The 16,621-nt window shown below is 28.8% G+C and overlaps 4 protein-coding genes across 10 annotated transcripts; 3 read left to right on the top strand and 1 right to left on the bottom strand.

The window, feature by feature from the left end:
- The first annotated feature begins 89 nt into the window (after window positions 1-89).
- On the top strand, window positions 90-2,193 carry LOC127062528 (40-kDa huntingtin-associated protein-like). 3 transcript variants are annotated; one of them, XM_050990934.1, is made up of 8 exons: window positions 90-236; window positions 721-806; window positions 886-932; window positions 1,021-1,223; window positions 1,297-1,498; window positions 1,567-1,669; window positions 1,752-1,870; window positions 1,961-2,193. In XM_050990934.1, the coding sequence occupies exons 1-8, from the start codon at window positions 216-218 to the stop codon at window positions 2,128-2,130; spliced, it is 951 nt and encodes a 316-aa protein (XP_050846891.1). In that variant the 5' UTR covers window positions 90-215; the 3' UTR covers window positions 2,131-2,193. The 3 variants fall into 3 exon arrangements, with proteins under 3 accessions (XP_050846891.1, XP_050846892.1, XP_050846893.1); XM_050990935.1 differs by having other exon boundaries at window positions 92-236; window positions 695-806; XM_050990936.1 differs by lacking the exon at window positions 90-236 and adding an exon at window positions 258-276 and having other exon boundaries at window positions 695-806.
- Window positions 2,194-2,316: 123 nt separating this feature from the next.
- On the top strand, window positions 2,317-6,288 carry LOC127062524 (UDP-glucose 4-epimerase-like). Of its 3 annotated transcripts, none has more exons than XM_050990922.1 (7): window positions 2,317-2,618; window positions 3,523-3,770; window positions 3,841-3,954; window positions 4,023-4,199; window positions 4,315-4,495; window positions 4,562-4,843; window positions 4,923-6,288. In XM_050990922.1, exons 2-7 carry the CDS (start codon window positions 3,525-3,527, stop codon window positions 5,015-5,017), a joined length of 1,095 nt encoding a protein of 364 aa, XP_050846879.1. In that variant the 5' UTR covers window positions 2,317-2,618; window positions 3,523-3,524; the 3' UTR covers window positions 5,018-6,288. The 3 variants fall into 3 exon arrangements, with proteins under 3 accessions (XP_050846879.1, XP_050846878.1, XP_050846880.1); XM_050990921.1 differs by lacking the exon at window positions 2,317-2,618 and adding an exon at window positions 3,072-3,382; XM_050990923.1 differs by lacking the exon at window positions 2,317-2,618 and adding an exon at window positions 3,072-3,428.
- A 1-nt stretch (window position 6,289) lies between these two features.
- On the bottom strand, window positions 6,290-8,255 carry LOC127062523 (N(6)-adenine-specific methyltransferase METTL4). The gene is made up of 5 exons (XM_050990920.1): window positions 7,827-8,255; window positions 7,367-7,731; window positions 6,901-7,075; window positions 6,645-6,813; window positions 6,290-6,566 (listed from the first exon to the last, which is right to left on the bottom strand). The coding sequence occupies exons 1-5, from the start codon at window positions 8,070-8,072 to the stop codon at window positions 6,394-6,396; spliced, it is 1,128 nt and encodes a 375-aa protein (XP_050846877.1). The 5' UTR covers window positions 8,073-8,255; the 3' UTR covers window positions 6,290-6,393.
- Window positions 8,256-8,402: 147 nt separating this feature from the next.
- Window positions 8,403-16,551, top strand: LOC127062515 (bromodomain-containing protein DDB_G0280777-like). Of its 3 annotated transcripts, none has more exons than XM_050990898.1 (8): window positions 8,403-8,598; window positions 8,811-9,002; window positions 9,086-9,268; window positions 9,356-9,595; window positions 9,664-9,711; window positions 9,783-15,886; window positions 15,967-16,086; window positions 16,306-16,551. In XM_050990898.1, exons 2-8 carry the CDS (start codon window positions 8,843-8,845, stop codon window positions 16,438-16,440), a joined length of 6,990 nt encoding a protein of 2,329 aa, XP_050846855.1. In that variant the 5' UTR covers window positions 8,403-8,598; window positions 8,811-8,842; the 3' UTR covers window positions 16,441-16,551. The 3 variants fall into 3 exon arrangements, with proteins under 3 accessions (XP_050846855.1, XP_050846853.1, XP_050846854.1); XM_050990896.1 differs by having other exon boundaries at window positions 8,806-9,002; XM_050990897.1 differs by having other exon boundaries at window positions 8,789-9,002.
- Window positions 16,552-16,621: the final 70 nt, after the last annotated feature.

Genomic DNA, 16,621 nt, shown 5'->3' with positions numbered 1-16,621 from the left:
GGTTAGTCAATAAAAGATTTTATCAATGATCACGATTATATTCATGTATTTGAGATAAATTAATAATCTTAAATTCAGAGCTAAACTTTGTGAACGCAGTGCTATGAACTTACACTATAATCGAATTTTTCCTTTACTATAATCAATTCTTTTTTTTTATCAATAGATTCGTAATTTCGCATCGAGTGCACATAAACTTACTTTGCGAGAATCACATGACACAACGAGAACAAATCGTAAGTTGGTAGGAGCATTAGCATCTATTCAACCATATATGTTCGTGCTTATTGGTTTTCTAATTTTATCAAATTTTATAAGTATCATATAGATAATAAAGAATTATGATATATAATAAAAAAATAATTGCTAGAATAATACAAAAAAAAAAAATTGACAATTATGTCTTTACGTTATCACTGATGTGATAATACCTTAATGTTGTGTTGAAAAAAGGCATTAAGAAACATAATCTATGATAAATCAATTGGCTGTATCAAGTCTAAGATTTTTTAATTAAAAATTTATATTAAAATTTACGTCATTATTATTGTTTATATATATATATGTTTAAAAATTAACATATTTTAATGTCTCGTGATATATATATGAAGCATAGGAAAAATTATAGTACATAGAAATATTTATAAGAAAAAAATTGATTAGTATGAGTAACAATTATAATATATTTATTTAGTTAAGATCAACATTTATTTAATTAAGATGTCTCAAATCAATCAAGGACAAAAGTGCGGAGGAACAGCTGATATTTTGGCAAGATATCAAATTATATCCAACAAACTTAAAAAGTAAGAAAATTTTTTAAATAAGAAAATATAGTTCATTTATAGAAATTATAAGAATCTTTGTTTAATAAATAATTTCTAGGCGTTTTCTAAGAAAGCCTAATGTTACAGAAGCCAGTGATCAGTTTTGTAAGTATTATTATACTATTGTATTCTATGTAAAGATCAAAATGTTCTTGTATTATTACATATAAATTTGCAATAACATTTTATGTAGGTGCTTTGGCTGTTGAATGTGAACAGAAAGAATTATGGCAATATGCAGGTTTATGTTACTTAGCAGCAGCTAGATGTCATGGAACATTAAAAAATGCTTCTTCTGAAATCAACTTGTTAATAAAAGCTGGCAGACAGTTTTTAACTGCAGAGAAAAAAAATAATGATATTGGATGTCCTTCTTTAGGACAGGAAAATATGCTGGTTAATCATCAATACATAACATTTTTATAGTTATTGATATTTTAAGTTATATACATAACAAAATATATTTTAGGCTGCTGTCAGCTGTTTTAGTCATTCTGCATTGCGTTGCGGTAATCAAATAGGATTTAATTCATTATCTGCAGGATTAGCAATAGAATTAGCATTATCATTAGGTGCTAATTCAGCTGGGATTCAACAATTACGGAAATCAATTGACACTTTCCCAACTCCAAAAGCTATTAATACTTTAATATCTTTTTATATTGAACAAGGTAAATAATTTTTTGTTATATAAAAATTTTAAATCTATATTATGATTATCTTCAGATAATAATTCCAGGCGATTATGTCACTGCTTTAAATGTTCTTAATGAATTTGTGGAATTTGTAAAAGCTTATATTAATATTGGTATAAGAGGCAATTACAACGTTATTTTACGTCGGTAAGTAAGTAACATTACTCATACAATACTTCTTTGTAACACGTGAAGTTCTATTTACAATTTCAACTATAATATTTTTTAGATGTGAAATAACTAGAGTTCTTTTACTTTTGATTCTTCAACCATCACCTAAAAGGCTAGCACCGTCATTGGTGCAAGTTTTAGAGAAGTATGCATGGATTGAAGAGGGTACAAATAATGGTTTGTATATTTGTTTCTCATTAAAAAAATATTGCATAAATTAAAAATATATAACTTTTATATACATTCAAAATATTTTATATGTTATAGGCCTTGATATGAACGAGGATGAACTTTTATTATTGCAATCATTGGTACTTGCGTGTCAATCGCGAGACTTTCAAATATTATTTGAATTAGAAGGTGAATTATGGCCATATTTAAATGCAGAACAAAAGGAATTATTGCACAAATTAATTAGAGTATTGACGTTGCAGTGAATATGTGATAATTGTATGTAAATATGTATATAAGTAACATTTAATAAAAACTCAAATTTTTTATTGTTTGTTTTCTTTTCATGATCAATACTGTAGACTATGTTTCATAAAAATGATATATTCCATAAACGATACATAAATAACGATAAATAATAATAGTAATTTTTTTCTTGTTCGCGTTTGAAGCATCTTTCGTAAGAATGGCGTTAGGAAGGTTGTGAAAGGAAGAACCTGTTATAACACATTGTATGGATGGAAGAGTGAGAGTGTATAAAGATAGGTATAGTATGCGATTTCGTGTGATCACGAAGGAGAGACTGTTCGTAGTTTCAGAGTATACTAAATTCTGCGTTCTTGAAGAACGTAGACGTAACTGGAAATATATTCAGTCATTACACAAACGCGAGTGCATCCTTCGATCCTTCGCTTCTTTTAATCAATTAAAATAATATTGAATTCAGTGAACAAATAATAAATTATTTTTAAAGGTAAAACCATTAAATCTTGTTAAAAATATTTTTAATAAAAACGAGTATTATTTATTATGTATTATGTATTTTTAATAAGAACGAGTGTATTATAGTATTTATATAAATTTTATACATCATCGATTATTTCACAAATATCTTAGAATTATATTTTAATCGATAGAAAATCAAAATACCATCTAGATGAATTCGTAAAGATGATTAAATAAATTTTCTAAATAATTTTATATTTATACTAAATAAAATAAGTTCTGTATTTGAATTGATTGGAATTGGATTAACATAGTCGTTTACATCTTATTATTTTAACAGAGAATGTCAAAGTTGTTGTAATAAAATCTAAATTCATAAATTATTTAATCGCGTTATAATGTCACATAATACATTTCGTAATTAATTATAATGCAAGAAGGTAAACTGTAATATTTCAAGGAATACCGTTATATTCAAATACGAATGCGCAGAAGATCATGAAAAGTTCAGAAATGATATAAAAAATTTTTTAATTTTCATAGATGTTCTTTTTTTATTATTGTTATTATTATTATTATTATAATTTTATTAAAAGTTATAATTTCTAACTTGTTAATTAATTCGACAAAAGCATCTAATCTAATTTATTTTTATAAGTGTTAAGAAAAAAGTTATACTATACTCTTTCTATTAAAATTTAAATCTATTAGATGTCTACCTGTTTGATCATTCTTAGAATGATCTATTACGCGTTCGATAACCTTGAACCTTCAATATGCCTGTTTCCGAAGGTGACTGCCCGCGAATTACGTGTAGATTTGCATGATCGACCTTGAAGTATTCACATCTTACAACATTTATTTTTTGATTAAATATAATCATTTAATTATAAATTGTTATAAATGAAAATTTTTTTTCAATATTATTACAGCTATGACTGAAAATTGGAGAACAATTTTTGTAACTGGAGGTGCTGGTTATATTGGTAGTCATTGTATTGTAGAACTTTTAGAATGTGGATATGATGTAGTAGCTATAGACAATTTTGCAAATAGTGTTGTAGAAGGTAAAGGGGAATCTGCAGCTCTTAAAAGAGTTGAAAAAATAACTGGAAAGAATGTTATATTTTATAATTGTGACCTAATTGATAAAAACAACCTTGAAGAAGTATTTAATAAGGTAAGTGTTATCAACATCAAATTATATTTATTAACATAGTATTTTTATAAATTTTTGCAATATTTTTTAGCATAAAATAGATTGTGTCATTCATTTTGCGGCTATAAAAGCAGTGGGAGAATCTATGCAAGTTCCACTTCATTATTATAAAAATAATATTATTGGTGCCATTAATTTACTAGAGGTAAGAGTATTTTATTATTATGATAACTATGAAATTTAGTTTATTATAAAATTATTTTATACTTTTAGGTAATGAAAGCTGCTGGTTGCTTTCAATTAGTTTTTAGTAGTTCTTGTACAGTATATGGAGAACCAAATGAATTACCAATAACTGAAGAACATCCTACAGGAAATATAACAAATGTATATGGTCGTACTAAGTATTTTATCGAAGAGATGCTTAAAGATATATCAAGAGCTGAAAAGGTAGGATTATAATATGTATCAGAAAAAAATTATTTACAATCTTACAAATTGTTCTCAATTTATTTCTTCTATCCAAGATTATTTCTTAGAATGGAATATTACTTTCATTTGACAGAATTGGAATATAATCTCTTTAAGATACTTCAACCCAGTAGGTGCTCATCCTAGTGGATTAATAGGAGAAGATCCAACAAAACCATTTACAAATTTAATGCCATATATTGCACAAGTTGCATTAAGTCATAAACCTGAACTCATTATCTTTGGTGGTGATTATCCTACAAAGGATGGAACAGGTACAATATAATTATGTCTAGTATTGATTAAAAAAATTTAATTATTTCTTGATTATTTGTTTTTAGGAATTCGAGATTATATTCATGTCATGGATTTGGCATCTGGTCATGTAGCTGCTTTAAATGCTTTACATAAACAACATGTTAAACTAAAAATTTATAATTTAGGTACTGGACAAGGAGTATCTGTCCTTGAATTAATAAAAACGTTTGAAAAAGTGACAGGTGCAACTGTTCCATATGTTATAAAAGATAGAAGAGAAGGTGATATTGTCTCTATGTTTGCTAATACAGATTTAGCAGAGAAAGAGCTTGGATGGAAAACTAAATACAATGTTGAACGAATGTGTAAGTTTTATATATATATATATATCAATTAAATTGTTTATAATAAAAACCATATATTTAATAATATATTTTAATAAAGGTGAAGATTTTTGGAGGTGGCAAACAATGAATCCGTATGGGTATCGGACGCCAATAAAAAACGGCATTCATCCTCATGTAAATAATACTACATAAACTTATGGCTGTACACCATCTTTCGCCGTAGCGTATGTAACTTCAACAACAAGTATGGACAAATAATGTGCGATAAGGAAACACTGTCCTCACTATCGCATTAATGTATAAGCTCGTTAGGTTATAGTCCTTTCATGCGTAGCCTAATAATCGAATTAATGTGTAACAGAAATTTTTGTATGTATTAAAAATAGTAGTATATCTGACAAAAGCAAGAAAAACTATATATCAGATTATACATCTCTAAAGATAAAATAATTGAAAAAGTTTTATATCGTCTGTTTCTAATTAAATTTATATAAATAGCTAAGGCGTATTTAAGGAGTCATTAGTTCTATATTACTTCCTATGGAAATGAAAAAAAAAGATATAACATATATATAAAAGATAATAACAATAATAGTAGAAAAAAAATCACTGATGTATATCCGAAATTCTAAAATATGTGAATACGATGGCAAACATAACTAGAATAAAAAATATAATATTTAAACTGAAAAATTAAATAAGAATAATTAAGAATAAATGAAAATCAATAAGAATAAGTAAGAATAAATGACAATAAATAAAAACAAATAAGAATAAAGAAGAATAAATGACAATAAATAAAAACAAATAAGAATAATAAAGAAATTAGAATTTTTCGATGCATTTCTCGAAAAAATTATTTCAGAATTTTATTTAATCTACTGAAGTATAATTAGCAATATAAAATGTAAGTACTTTCACACTTAAGTAGAATTAAAGAGATAAGATTTTGGAAATTTATTAAAATATGTAGCCATTCGTTCAACAGTACTTGCGTTGTATAATTCAGATTTAAATTTCGATATATCGCAAGTAATATCTACTTAGATCTCACCACGAGAAGGTTGCTGCATATGGAGATCCACAGACTAACGGTGATTACTCTTTTGTACTATTACTACTATTACTAGTGTATAAAAAACAAAGTAAAGCGACGGCGTATCTGTTACTTCACGAGAATTCAGATTTCAAATACTAAAATTGTAGACCCAAGTGTTACCGCATATTCGGGAATCAACTTATGCATAACTCGACCATCGTAACATCGTAAGCTTCATTCACCATTATTGAGCACGACTGATCGTGCTTTCGTGACAAGTTATATTGGGATCCAAAATTGGATTATATATATCACATTCATAAATACTCGTGCAAGTATTTCGGATATATCCACGCGAGTTGGCAAAAACCGTTATAAAATCAAAGATGATGGACAGCCATAATTCAAAAATAAATAACATATAATAAAAGTTTATATCATATTTTAATCACATTTGTTTAATTGCATAAGTAACTAGTAGTTACAATAATAATTACAATTAATACATGTGTTCTAACCATCAACTATTTCAATCCACACTTTCTGTGGCATCTTTATTTTTAACATGTTCTAAGATTGTATATAAAGATAGATCTTGAAATTTTAACACTTCTAATCCCCAGCTTGTCCATCCAGGCAACAAATATCTAGCAAAAATTTCTAAACACTTTGGTTCACTAGGCAAATATTCTTTTATAACTTCTAAAATATTAGTAAAATTATCATCAATATAAAATATTTTATAGAACATTTACATTTTAAATATATCATAATACTCACCTATAAGAGGTGGTTTATGCGAATGTACAGCACTTGGTACACTGATAATTAATTTACTATCAGGAATATTAACATTAACATCAGATGCACATCCTAATATTATTAATTCATAAGGCTGCTTTCCAGGTGCAGAAGTAAAATTACAAATTGTATTACCCATTTGAGTTACCTGAAATTTTAAAAAATTCTAGTACCTTTTATTGAAATATTAAATAAATATGTTCAGTTGGAATTGTAAAACCAGCATTGAACTTACTTTGACCCAATACCATTTTGCTTTGTATGTAATTCCCCATGAAGGAAATATTTCATTAAAAATACTATGCAAATGACTTGGTGCATTAGTACACCAAATTGCTACAATACCACTTGAACATAATAATTTTCCAACTGGTATCTTGACTAATTCTTCATTGTACATCATTTGGTAGCTGTTATAAAGACGTTAAATAAAATTTTGGCAATTTATAAGATATTATAAAGGATATTAAATTATTGCTATAATAAAAAAAAATTTATACAATATACGAATAATATACGATCAATGCTCAACAGTGATTTTTACGATGAATAGTTGCATCTAAAATCTTATTTACCGATCTGTTCATAAAACTGAGAACAGGATAAATATATATACTAGTATATAAATTGCTTGTTCTCATTAAAAGTGCTGAGAGATATTTCTTTTTTTTACTGGTTTATACTGAACCATACAAGATCACCTAGCTTCTACAGATTTGCTCTTTTTTCTTCTTATGGACTTGTTCCACCATGGAGGATCCAATAGTACAAAATCATACTGATTATCCAGCTCCATCTTCTGCATCATGTTTCTCACATCATAACAATAAAAGCTGCACTTTTTTGGAAATACATATTTTTTATATTGTGCCTTCCATATAATGGCTATATCAGAATTATTACAGCCATGTAAATTTTGTAATCTTTGATCAAAAGTGTCAGAGTAAACTTTCTCTGATGTCGAACGTGCTGCTTCATTATTATCAATTAAAATATTATCACAGAATAATCCATTTACTTTGGCAGAGGATATCAGTTTGTTGAAAGCTTGTTGTATAAAACTTAACTATAAAAAAAACATATCTCCTTTAATTAAAAGATAATAAATAGTCATCTCTTACAAATAATTCTTTTTCTCATATTAAAATAATTTTAGCTTACTTCGTCTAAATGGTCTTGCGGAAGAAGTTTATTTCGTTTTCGTTTCTTAATTTTATTTGGCAAAGGATCTTGTGTAGAACGAACTATTTGATTTTGTCTCAAATATTGCGAATTAATTTCAAACAACATGTTATTAAATGTCAGAGAATGCAATCCAGTTTCTGTGGTAACACTTTTATAAACATTATTAAGATACTCTAAATGGGAAATAATCCAACCATCTGTACTAGAAAAAACTATGCTCATAATTAATTCTCCAATGAACAAAAATATATCTTTCACAAGATAATTGTACACATTTCTATAACTCTTTAAATATTAATTAAAACTGTTTTTATGGAATTACAATTAATAATATAATTTTACAAATAAGAGAGATAAACCAAACTTATACTAACTCGTATAAACGAAAATTTTAGTCTATTTTAGTTGCGCCCCACCCTTTTACAAGTAGCGCTGTTAATCTATAATTTTCCTTATATTTTACATATGTACATCTTACATCTGTCGGATGTCGCCACATTCGTGAATTGTACTGCCATCTGAAACTTCGATCTGAAATCTTGGGTCTTACGGTCAAAAGAATGGAGTAGAATGTAAAACCGGTTGGAGCCCATCTGGGGCCAGCTCAAGTATCGAGATGTCGAAGTTTCAAAATAAATTTATTTGAAGTCATAATGTGGATAATAAGTGATATTTTGACGCTTCCCAAGGTGCGTCATTTTTATTAAACGATGTCAAGAAGATAAATTATGCCTCGAAAAGAAAACACGTAAGTTTCTGTCAAGTTTCAATCTAACCATTCTATATATCAAAAAAAGTTTCGTTTCTTGCTCCGCAGGAAATTATATGGAAAATTAACAGCGTCATAAACTAGCAATGAATATTGAAATTATGTGTTAATAATTTACAAGAATTTAGAAATTAATTTTTATTGATAGTCAAACAAAGTTGTTCTTCAGATTAATAATTGTTTTAGCAAAGCTAAAACATGGGAGCGAGACAGACGAAAACGAATGAATACATACTTCAAGACCTTAGCAGATCTCTTACCTCCACATCAAGAGGGTCGCAAGCGCAACAAAGTTGATATATTGATTCATGCATCCAAATATATCAAAGATCTTCATGTTCGTACAGAAGAATTATTCTTTGCTCATGCATCGGAAGCTCACAGTACGTATAAGTATAATTATAGTACTATTGTATAAAAATGTTGTCGAGTTAAAAATAGATATTATCTTTTATTTTTTCTATAGAAGAAGAACTAGCACGTTTGAAAAAACTTGTAACGCTACTATTTTCACGAACACAATTACTTTCAACTTTGCTTCAAGAAGCTGGAATATCTGTACCTGCAGAACCAGCTTTAGAAAGGATATCTCCATTAAAATGGTCGAACAAGATTAATGTAGAAGATGTAGAAAAATATTTTACAAAAGGTACATAATATACGAATTATTATTATTATTATTATTTTTTGTATTATATTTTATTTAGAATCTTAAAAAATCTCTAATATTTTTTAGAAAAAGCTTCTGAGAAAAAGAAAGAAAAATCTGCAGACAGTAAAGTGCCTTTAAATAAAAAATCTCCATCCCAAACATCTTCAAAAAAAGTTTTGGATGAATCCAATATTTCTAAAAATTCATCTATTGAAAATCAGGAAAATCGTTTGAATTGTGTGAATAATAAAGATAATGAATCAAATAATTTAGGCAATGATTCACAAATTGAATGCAGAGAGAATAATGTTCAAATTGAAAAAGGTAATTTTTTATAATATAAATAAAATTTCGATATGGAGACATTTTTATAAGTAATTTTTATAATCTAGGTGAAATTTCCAAAAGTTTTGGAAACAACAGACAGACTATAAAAAATGGTAATGATATGTGTTTGTATATAATTTTAAATCATTTTTCTTTTATAATAAAATAATATATATTCTTACAGCTATACGAAAAATAGAAAACCGGAAAAAAGTTAAAAAGAAATCCAAAATAAAAGATGCTAAGAAGCCTTCATCCATATGTATAAATAATTCTGTAACAAATTTAACACCAAACACTTTAATTTTATCAGGTGGAAAATTGGTACCTTTAGTAACACCTATGACTTCTTTAACATCCAATATAATAGTCAATACACAACCACAATCAGTAAATCCAATAATTCTTAGTAATGCTCAGCAAAGTCAAATGATTGTCATGCAGCCTTTAACAAATCATGTACAAAATTCTGTGGTTTCTATTCGAAAGCAGGGTGTTATAAATACCATGCAGAAGGTTACTTTAAATACAATGTCGAACATTAGATCAAATTTGGTTGTAGATTCGCAAAATTGGGCGTCTAATGTAAAAAATATAATTAATTCTACACGAATAGGTGGTCATAAAGGTATTTTACCAAAAGGAAAAGAAGTTACTAAAACAACTATGACTTACAAAGTTCCTATTCCAGCAATTCATAAAGAAAAAGTAGATAAATTTAAAGAAAGCTCTAACCGAAAAGAATCTGAAGGAAAATCTAAAATTAATAAAAATAATGTCAAAAATATTAAAAATACGTCGCTTACAGAAGAAGCAACAACAGAAAAAATTGTCAAAGAGAAGAGCACTCAGTGTTTTAGCGATAATATGTCTACTGAGAAAGTACCATATAAACGATGTTTAAGCATTGAAAATATATCTTCTGATGAACCTGAAGATAAAAAACGAAAAGGAGATGATATAGATATTACAACGGTATCTAGTTCGAGTATTACGAATTTTACAGCAACATGCAAATCTATTGAAAGCTTGAAGCATGTCATAGAAAAAATTGGAGAAAATTCAAATGAAATCCAAGAAAAAAATCATACGTCTGTGACGAAACATGGTGAAATAATTACAGAATCAAATATTACAAATTCAAATTCATTATCACCTAATAACACAGCCATTGAAAATATTCCTGATCCTTCTGAACCAATAGTTAATATGAATTCGAATTATTCACATAATGAAGAAAAACCTGTACAAAATAAAATTATATCGCCACAAGGTTCTCCAAGCAATACTTCTTCTGAATTAAGTGGAGCAAATGATGCAATGATGTCAACTTCACCTACAACTGGATATGATATCCCTGTAGACAACGAAGTAGAAAAAATCGTCAATACTAAAGAATCTTCAAATGCAAAATCCACCTTACCTGAAGTTGCTGAAACAGTACAAAGTGCAGTAGAATCAGAAAGAATAAAAGAAGTATGTAATTTAGGTACACAATTCGATAGTCTTTTACGTGTAAATGCCAAAGGCCCTGAAATGTTGGAAGGAACAGTAAATTTAGAAAGTAACAAGATTATTTTAAATTTGGATACAAATACAACCACAGCAATGAAACCTGAAGCGAGTACAGCCATTATTCAAACATCAGCAATAACAACATCAACTTCATTAAATTCTGTAAATATACAGAATGATGATATAAAATTAGTTAGATCATCAAAAGAAGATATATCCAAATGTTTACCATACAATGCAGATAATAGTTTCATTCCAATTAATAGCAGAACAGAAGCACTTCATTCTGATTTATCAAATGATATATTTGCTTCTCTACAAGTACCTTCTAATTCACATAATACTGAGTCAATATCACCTACAGCAGCTTTCTTAATGGCATTTCCATTAGTGTCATCTTTAAATGGAAAAACTGAAGTTCTTGATGAAGAAATGAAAGAAGACTTTAAATATCATAGTCAAACACCACCTATGCTTTTACAAATTGGTAGTATGGAACCAAATAGCTTCAAAGTTAGAGTATCAACATCTCCAATGTTTGAAACAGTAACTGAGAAATGTTTAAAACCGACATGTGAGAACAAGAAAGATATTGTTACGTCTACAAGCGTGAATATTCATTCGGAAATTATGCTTCCCATTGTCTGTACATCGACAACAAGAGTTGTACCAAAGATCGTAAGTGAGGAAACACTTAAAGAGCCATACAAAATGATACAATCTACATTACCATCAGTTTTAGAAAAATCGGCTGATTTAACAAATACTTTTTCTCATGCATCTTCTACATATTCTAATGTAAATTCATCACCAGTTACATCAAATACTACTTGTACAAATAAAGATTGTCAGAAGCAGACAACTACAGTATTTCAGAATAACACAGAATCTATTGCAACTGAAAATGCAGTATCTCAGGCACATATCACTGCCACTTCGATAATAAATAAAAGTATTGACAGAAATCCTGCTATACGAACTTCAGATTATAATAATGTTCAGTACTCTGACACACAAAGTTTTTTGCCAAATTATCCAACTATAGCAAATAGCAACCAAAGAACATTGCAACAAAATACGTCTACTTTTATGGATACATCTACAGCAGAAGATTCAGGTAACATTGGATCATCGCGAAATATCATGAGTGATATATCTCAGATGTCACTTGCCTCTTGCCTCAACAATATTACAACCACAACTACTTCATCATCTACAAGTTTGGGGTCTTTACAAACTGATTATGCACCACAAATAAAAGATAAAGATTCGCAAGAACGTCAGCATGCAGCTTATGTAGCTCAGAATAAAGAATCTCTCATTGATACTGCATTGGTACCTAATCATCGTCTTGATTATGCTGAAGTTCACGAGTCACTTCCTACACCATCTCAAAATTTGCAACAGAATTATCCAGCACATACAAAGGATCCATCAACTCCAATTCTTTCTTCTCAGGGAATGCAACCTGTCTATAATACACATACAAAAGAATCAAATTGCATTGATGTATCACATAATTCACAACAGACATTTGATATTCATCAGAAAGATCATATGGATCAACATTCTCATACTGAATACTGTAAGGATCAGACCAAAAATTTACCATGCAAAAATTCTATATCATATTCTTCAGGAAATGAAAATGAGCGTTCATCTCATAATCAAAGTTATACGAAATTAAATAAAGATTCCAATAATGAGAACAATAACAACATAGAACAAGGCACAAAATTAAATACTGTCTTAGGATCGAAACAGCAAGAACATTCCGATGAAAGACGCGATACGAATTATGTATCTACGAAAAAAGTCGATATTGATCCATTCGGACAAACATTTTCATATGGAGTAAAATCAACAATAAGTACACAACCAGATCAAACTGATGTAAATCCAAATGTTGTTACAATGTTTCAAGAAAAACATAACACTTCAAATTATACTCCTTTTTCTAATAAAGATATTAAAAAAGTGAATACTAATACAACCAATACTATAACAAGTAAATCTCTTATTCAAGATACACCTACATTGCTTTATACTCAACAACAAATGCCTTCCTTTGTAGCAACATCGAATTATGAACAGAGTACTATTACAGATAATCATACAAAATCAATGACAACAGTTGCTCATAATTCATCCAATTTCAGTATCCTTTCATGGACAACATTTTCACCAGTTGGTGGATGTGGTAATAATAATCCACAATTTGAACAGGGATCCCATCCAAATGATAATACAGATGGAAAAACGATTTGTGAAAATTATAACTATGTCCCTTTGCACAAAGAAAATTCAGGCTTTTCTGATGTTCTAACAACCGATACTTATTCAACTCATCCAAATGTGAGTGGCATTGATAAATTAAGAATGAAAACAGATGTGGACACACAAAAACCCTTTGTAGATGCTGCAAAAAATAGAAACGTACAATCTACTGCATCATCATCAACAACAAAACAAAATCGTTTGCAAAATCAGACTCAAACATCAAATAATAATGATTACAAATTTAGTACTGAGAATAAAAGTAAATCAAAATATGAAATAAATTCAGATTATATACAAACAGAATATTCCAATATAAGTGAACAAACACAACAAGCATCACAACAACATGGACAAAAAAATCATCAAAGCTTATCTGCTAAACAGGATAAATCAACATATCCAATATCAAGCTATGACTCACATATTAATTTTGATGTACCAGAAATTAGTACACAATTGAAGTATTCCATTGAAACTTATGTTGGAGCTAATTTTAAATATGTTGATAAAATACAACAACATGGTCAGCATAGATATCAACTTTTAAATCAAACTCAAGTTCCTTCCCTACAACAGGGAAGTACTACTTACAATAGCGACGTGAATAAACACAGACAGCAACAACAAAGTAGCAACAAATTAAAAAATAATCAACAACAACATACAATTAGAGCTCCAGTAAATTGGATGATGACACCAGAATTTAAACATAACACAAGTATCACAGATATTATTTTTCCACCAATTGGTAAAGAATTGGAATTTTGTCAAAATAATCTTTTTACCCAAACGCCATCTTATAATCAAAGTACTCCAAATCAATTTTACAATAATTATGATGTTGCAGCACATAGTTTTTCCAATTTGTCAATGTTGCAAAGTGAGCAAAAAAGACCCACTGAGGCATTTTATTCAGAGGAGCAACCTTTTCCCTGGTCACCAACAAAAAATGCTGTTCATAATGTAGAACAGAATCTTGGACAACAGAGTATAAAAGCTATAGATCAACATGCTGTTTCTTCTACATTATCAACATTAGTAAGTGATTTGGACTTAGGAACAAACGTATCGGAAAAACAAAACTTTTTACTTGGACAAGTACCACCAAGAATATTGATAGAACAGAATAAAGAATTGATTAGAGATAAAGAAGAAAATGTCCTTGGACGAGATTTTCACACAGTTTTGAGTACACAAAGTGTTCCACATTCGGCACAAGGGTCCTCTTTTTTATCAGTAAGTCAGCTAGTAGAACAAGAAAAGGCAGAAAAAACACAACAACAACATTATCATTTACACCATCATCATCCACATCAACATCAACATCCTCATCATCATCAACAACAACAACAGCAGCAGCAGCAACAGCAACAACAACAGCAGCAACAACAACAGCAACAACAGCAACAAACAAATAGAAAGCATCAAAGAAAAAATAATGTAAGTCCTAGAGGTAATAACAAACGACAAATAGATATTCGAAAACAAACTCCAACAAATGAGCAACTTCATCAAAGACACGAAGAACAAAAAACATCGAGTCTTACGTTCACAGAGCAAGCTTATCAACATCAACAAAAATATCAACAAAACAATGCTTATTGGAGAAGTAGAAATTGTAAAAGCAACTATACAGCAGAAGCGTTAATTAGTTCAAATTCTAATATCAATGATGCTAATCATCAAGATAAGCACACATCCATAAAGCTTGTTTCTAGTCATTCACAAAATAAATTCCAAAGTAGCCTACCAACCACTGATGCAGTGATGCCACTTAATTATTTTTCAAATACAGATGACAATACAGGATATGGGCAAATGGTTAATCAGAATTTTAATTCTTATACATATTCGTCAAATGCTAATATCTATCCCACTTCAACTTTTATAACTAGCATACCAAATACATCTAGCAGTTATATGATGCCATTGCATGAAAATACGGATTATATGGAGGTAAATGCTTTTCTGCTACCAAATACAGCAATAACAACAGCAGCATCTACTTCTACCACTTCAACAATTAATGTATCTACAAGTGCAACTCCACAAAAACATCAAAATTATGGAAAACATCAGAACTGTGATAAACGCTCCTATGCATCAACTGCAAAAAAGGGAAAAAGAAAAGGTTTAGAGGGGACAATACAAAATATTGAATTCCCTCTTGCTAATATGAATTCACCTCTAGAAGATTATCATCAATCAAATTCATTTTTACCACCTTTGCCACATGCAAATTCTCTTTATCAAAATCATCCACAAACAAACATGTATACAAAGGCTGTAAATAGTCTACCACCACCTCCACCACCACCTGTTGCTGGGAATCAAAATGTGCCTACAATAACACCTGCTGGTTTTTCTGTAAATCCAAATATTCCCAGAGTTCGAGTTGTCACAAGTAATTCAGTGACCATGTCTCATCATCCATCTGGAACCAGCCTTACCAATTTTAATTTAAGTACAATTTTTCCTGAAATGAATGACAAAGTAAGCTAACATTATATTTTAATTTGTTATGAAATAATAAGTGCATTAGAACTTGCAAATATATTTTGTTTACTTTCTAGATAACTGGATACAAACCTACAAGTGGTATTCCACCTGGTCCAACTCAACTATCTAATCATGGATCTGTATCCTATGCACAACGAATAAATTACACAAATTCTTTATGTCACTTACCTCAGGTTAGAGGATTAATGATTATTTTATTTCGTAATAAGCATATTTATATATTTTCTAAAAAATTTTTAAGTTTAACAGTCAAAGTGAAAATAAGAGGAATAAATTTTACATATCTAATATAGTTATGTATTATATAAGGAAATGGCATTTGATGCCTATTCTTAAGAAAGAAATTTTTTTAAATTAATCTTAATTCTATATTGCAAAAACCTTCTTTTTAGGTTTCAGAAACTATGCAGTTTAGTAACGACGTTACTTCTGTTACATCTCGTTCTGCTTCTACTGGTCCAGCTCCTCCACCTCCTCCACCACCGCCGTTACCGCCATCAGGAGTAATTCATTATAAAAATGTATAATAATGTTTATAGTTTAGTATTAATTAATCAACATTATTTTATCAAGTACAAATGTATATATGTAAATAATAATATAGACAAAAATTAAATTAACAAATTATTCAGGAGAAATACGAAATTTGTTTCCTTTACTGCTTAAATATTTGTTGAAATAATATCATGAATAAGAAAAACAATATAT

The sequence above is a fragment of the Vespula vulgaris genome, chromosome 3 (genome assembly GCF_905475345.1).
Source record: "Vespula vulgaris chromosome 3, iyVesVulg1.1, whole genome shotgun sequence".
Lineage (NCBI taxonomy): Eukaryota > Metazoa > Arthropoda > Insecta > Hymenoptera > Vespidae > Vespula > Vespula vulgaris.
Note: the sequence above shows the minus strand (reverse complement) of the source record. Positions and strands in the feature narration are given on the sequence as shown.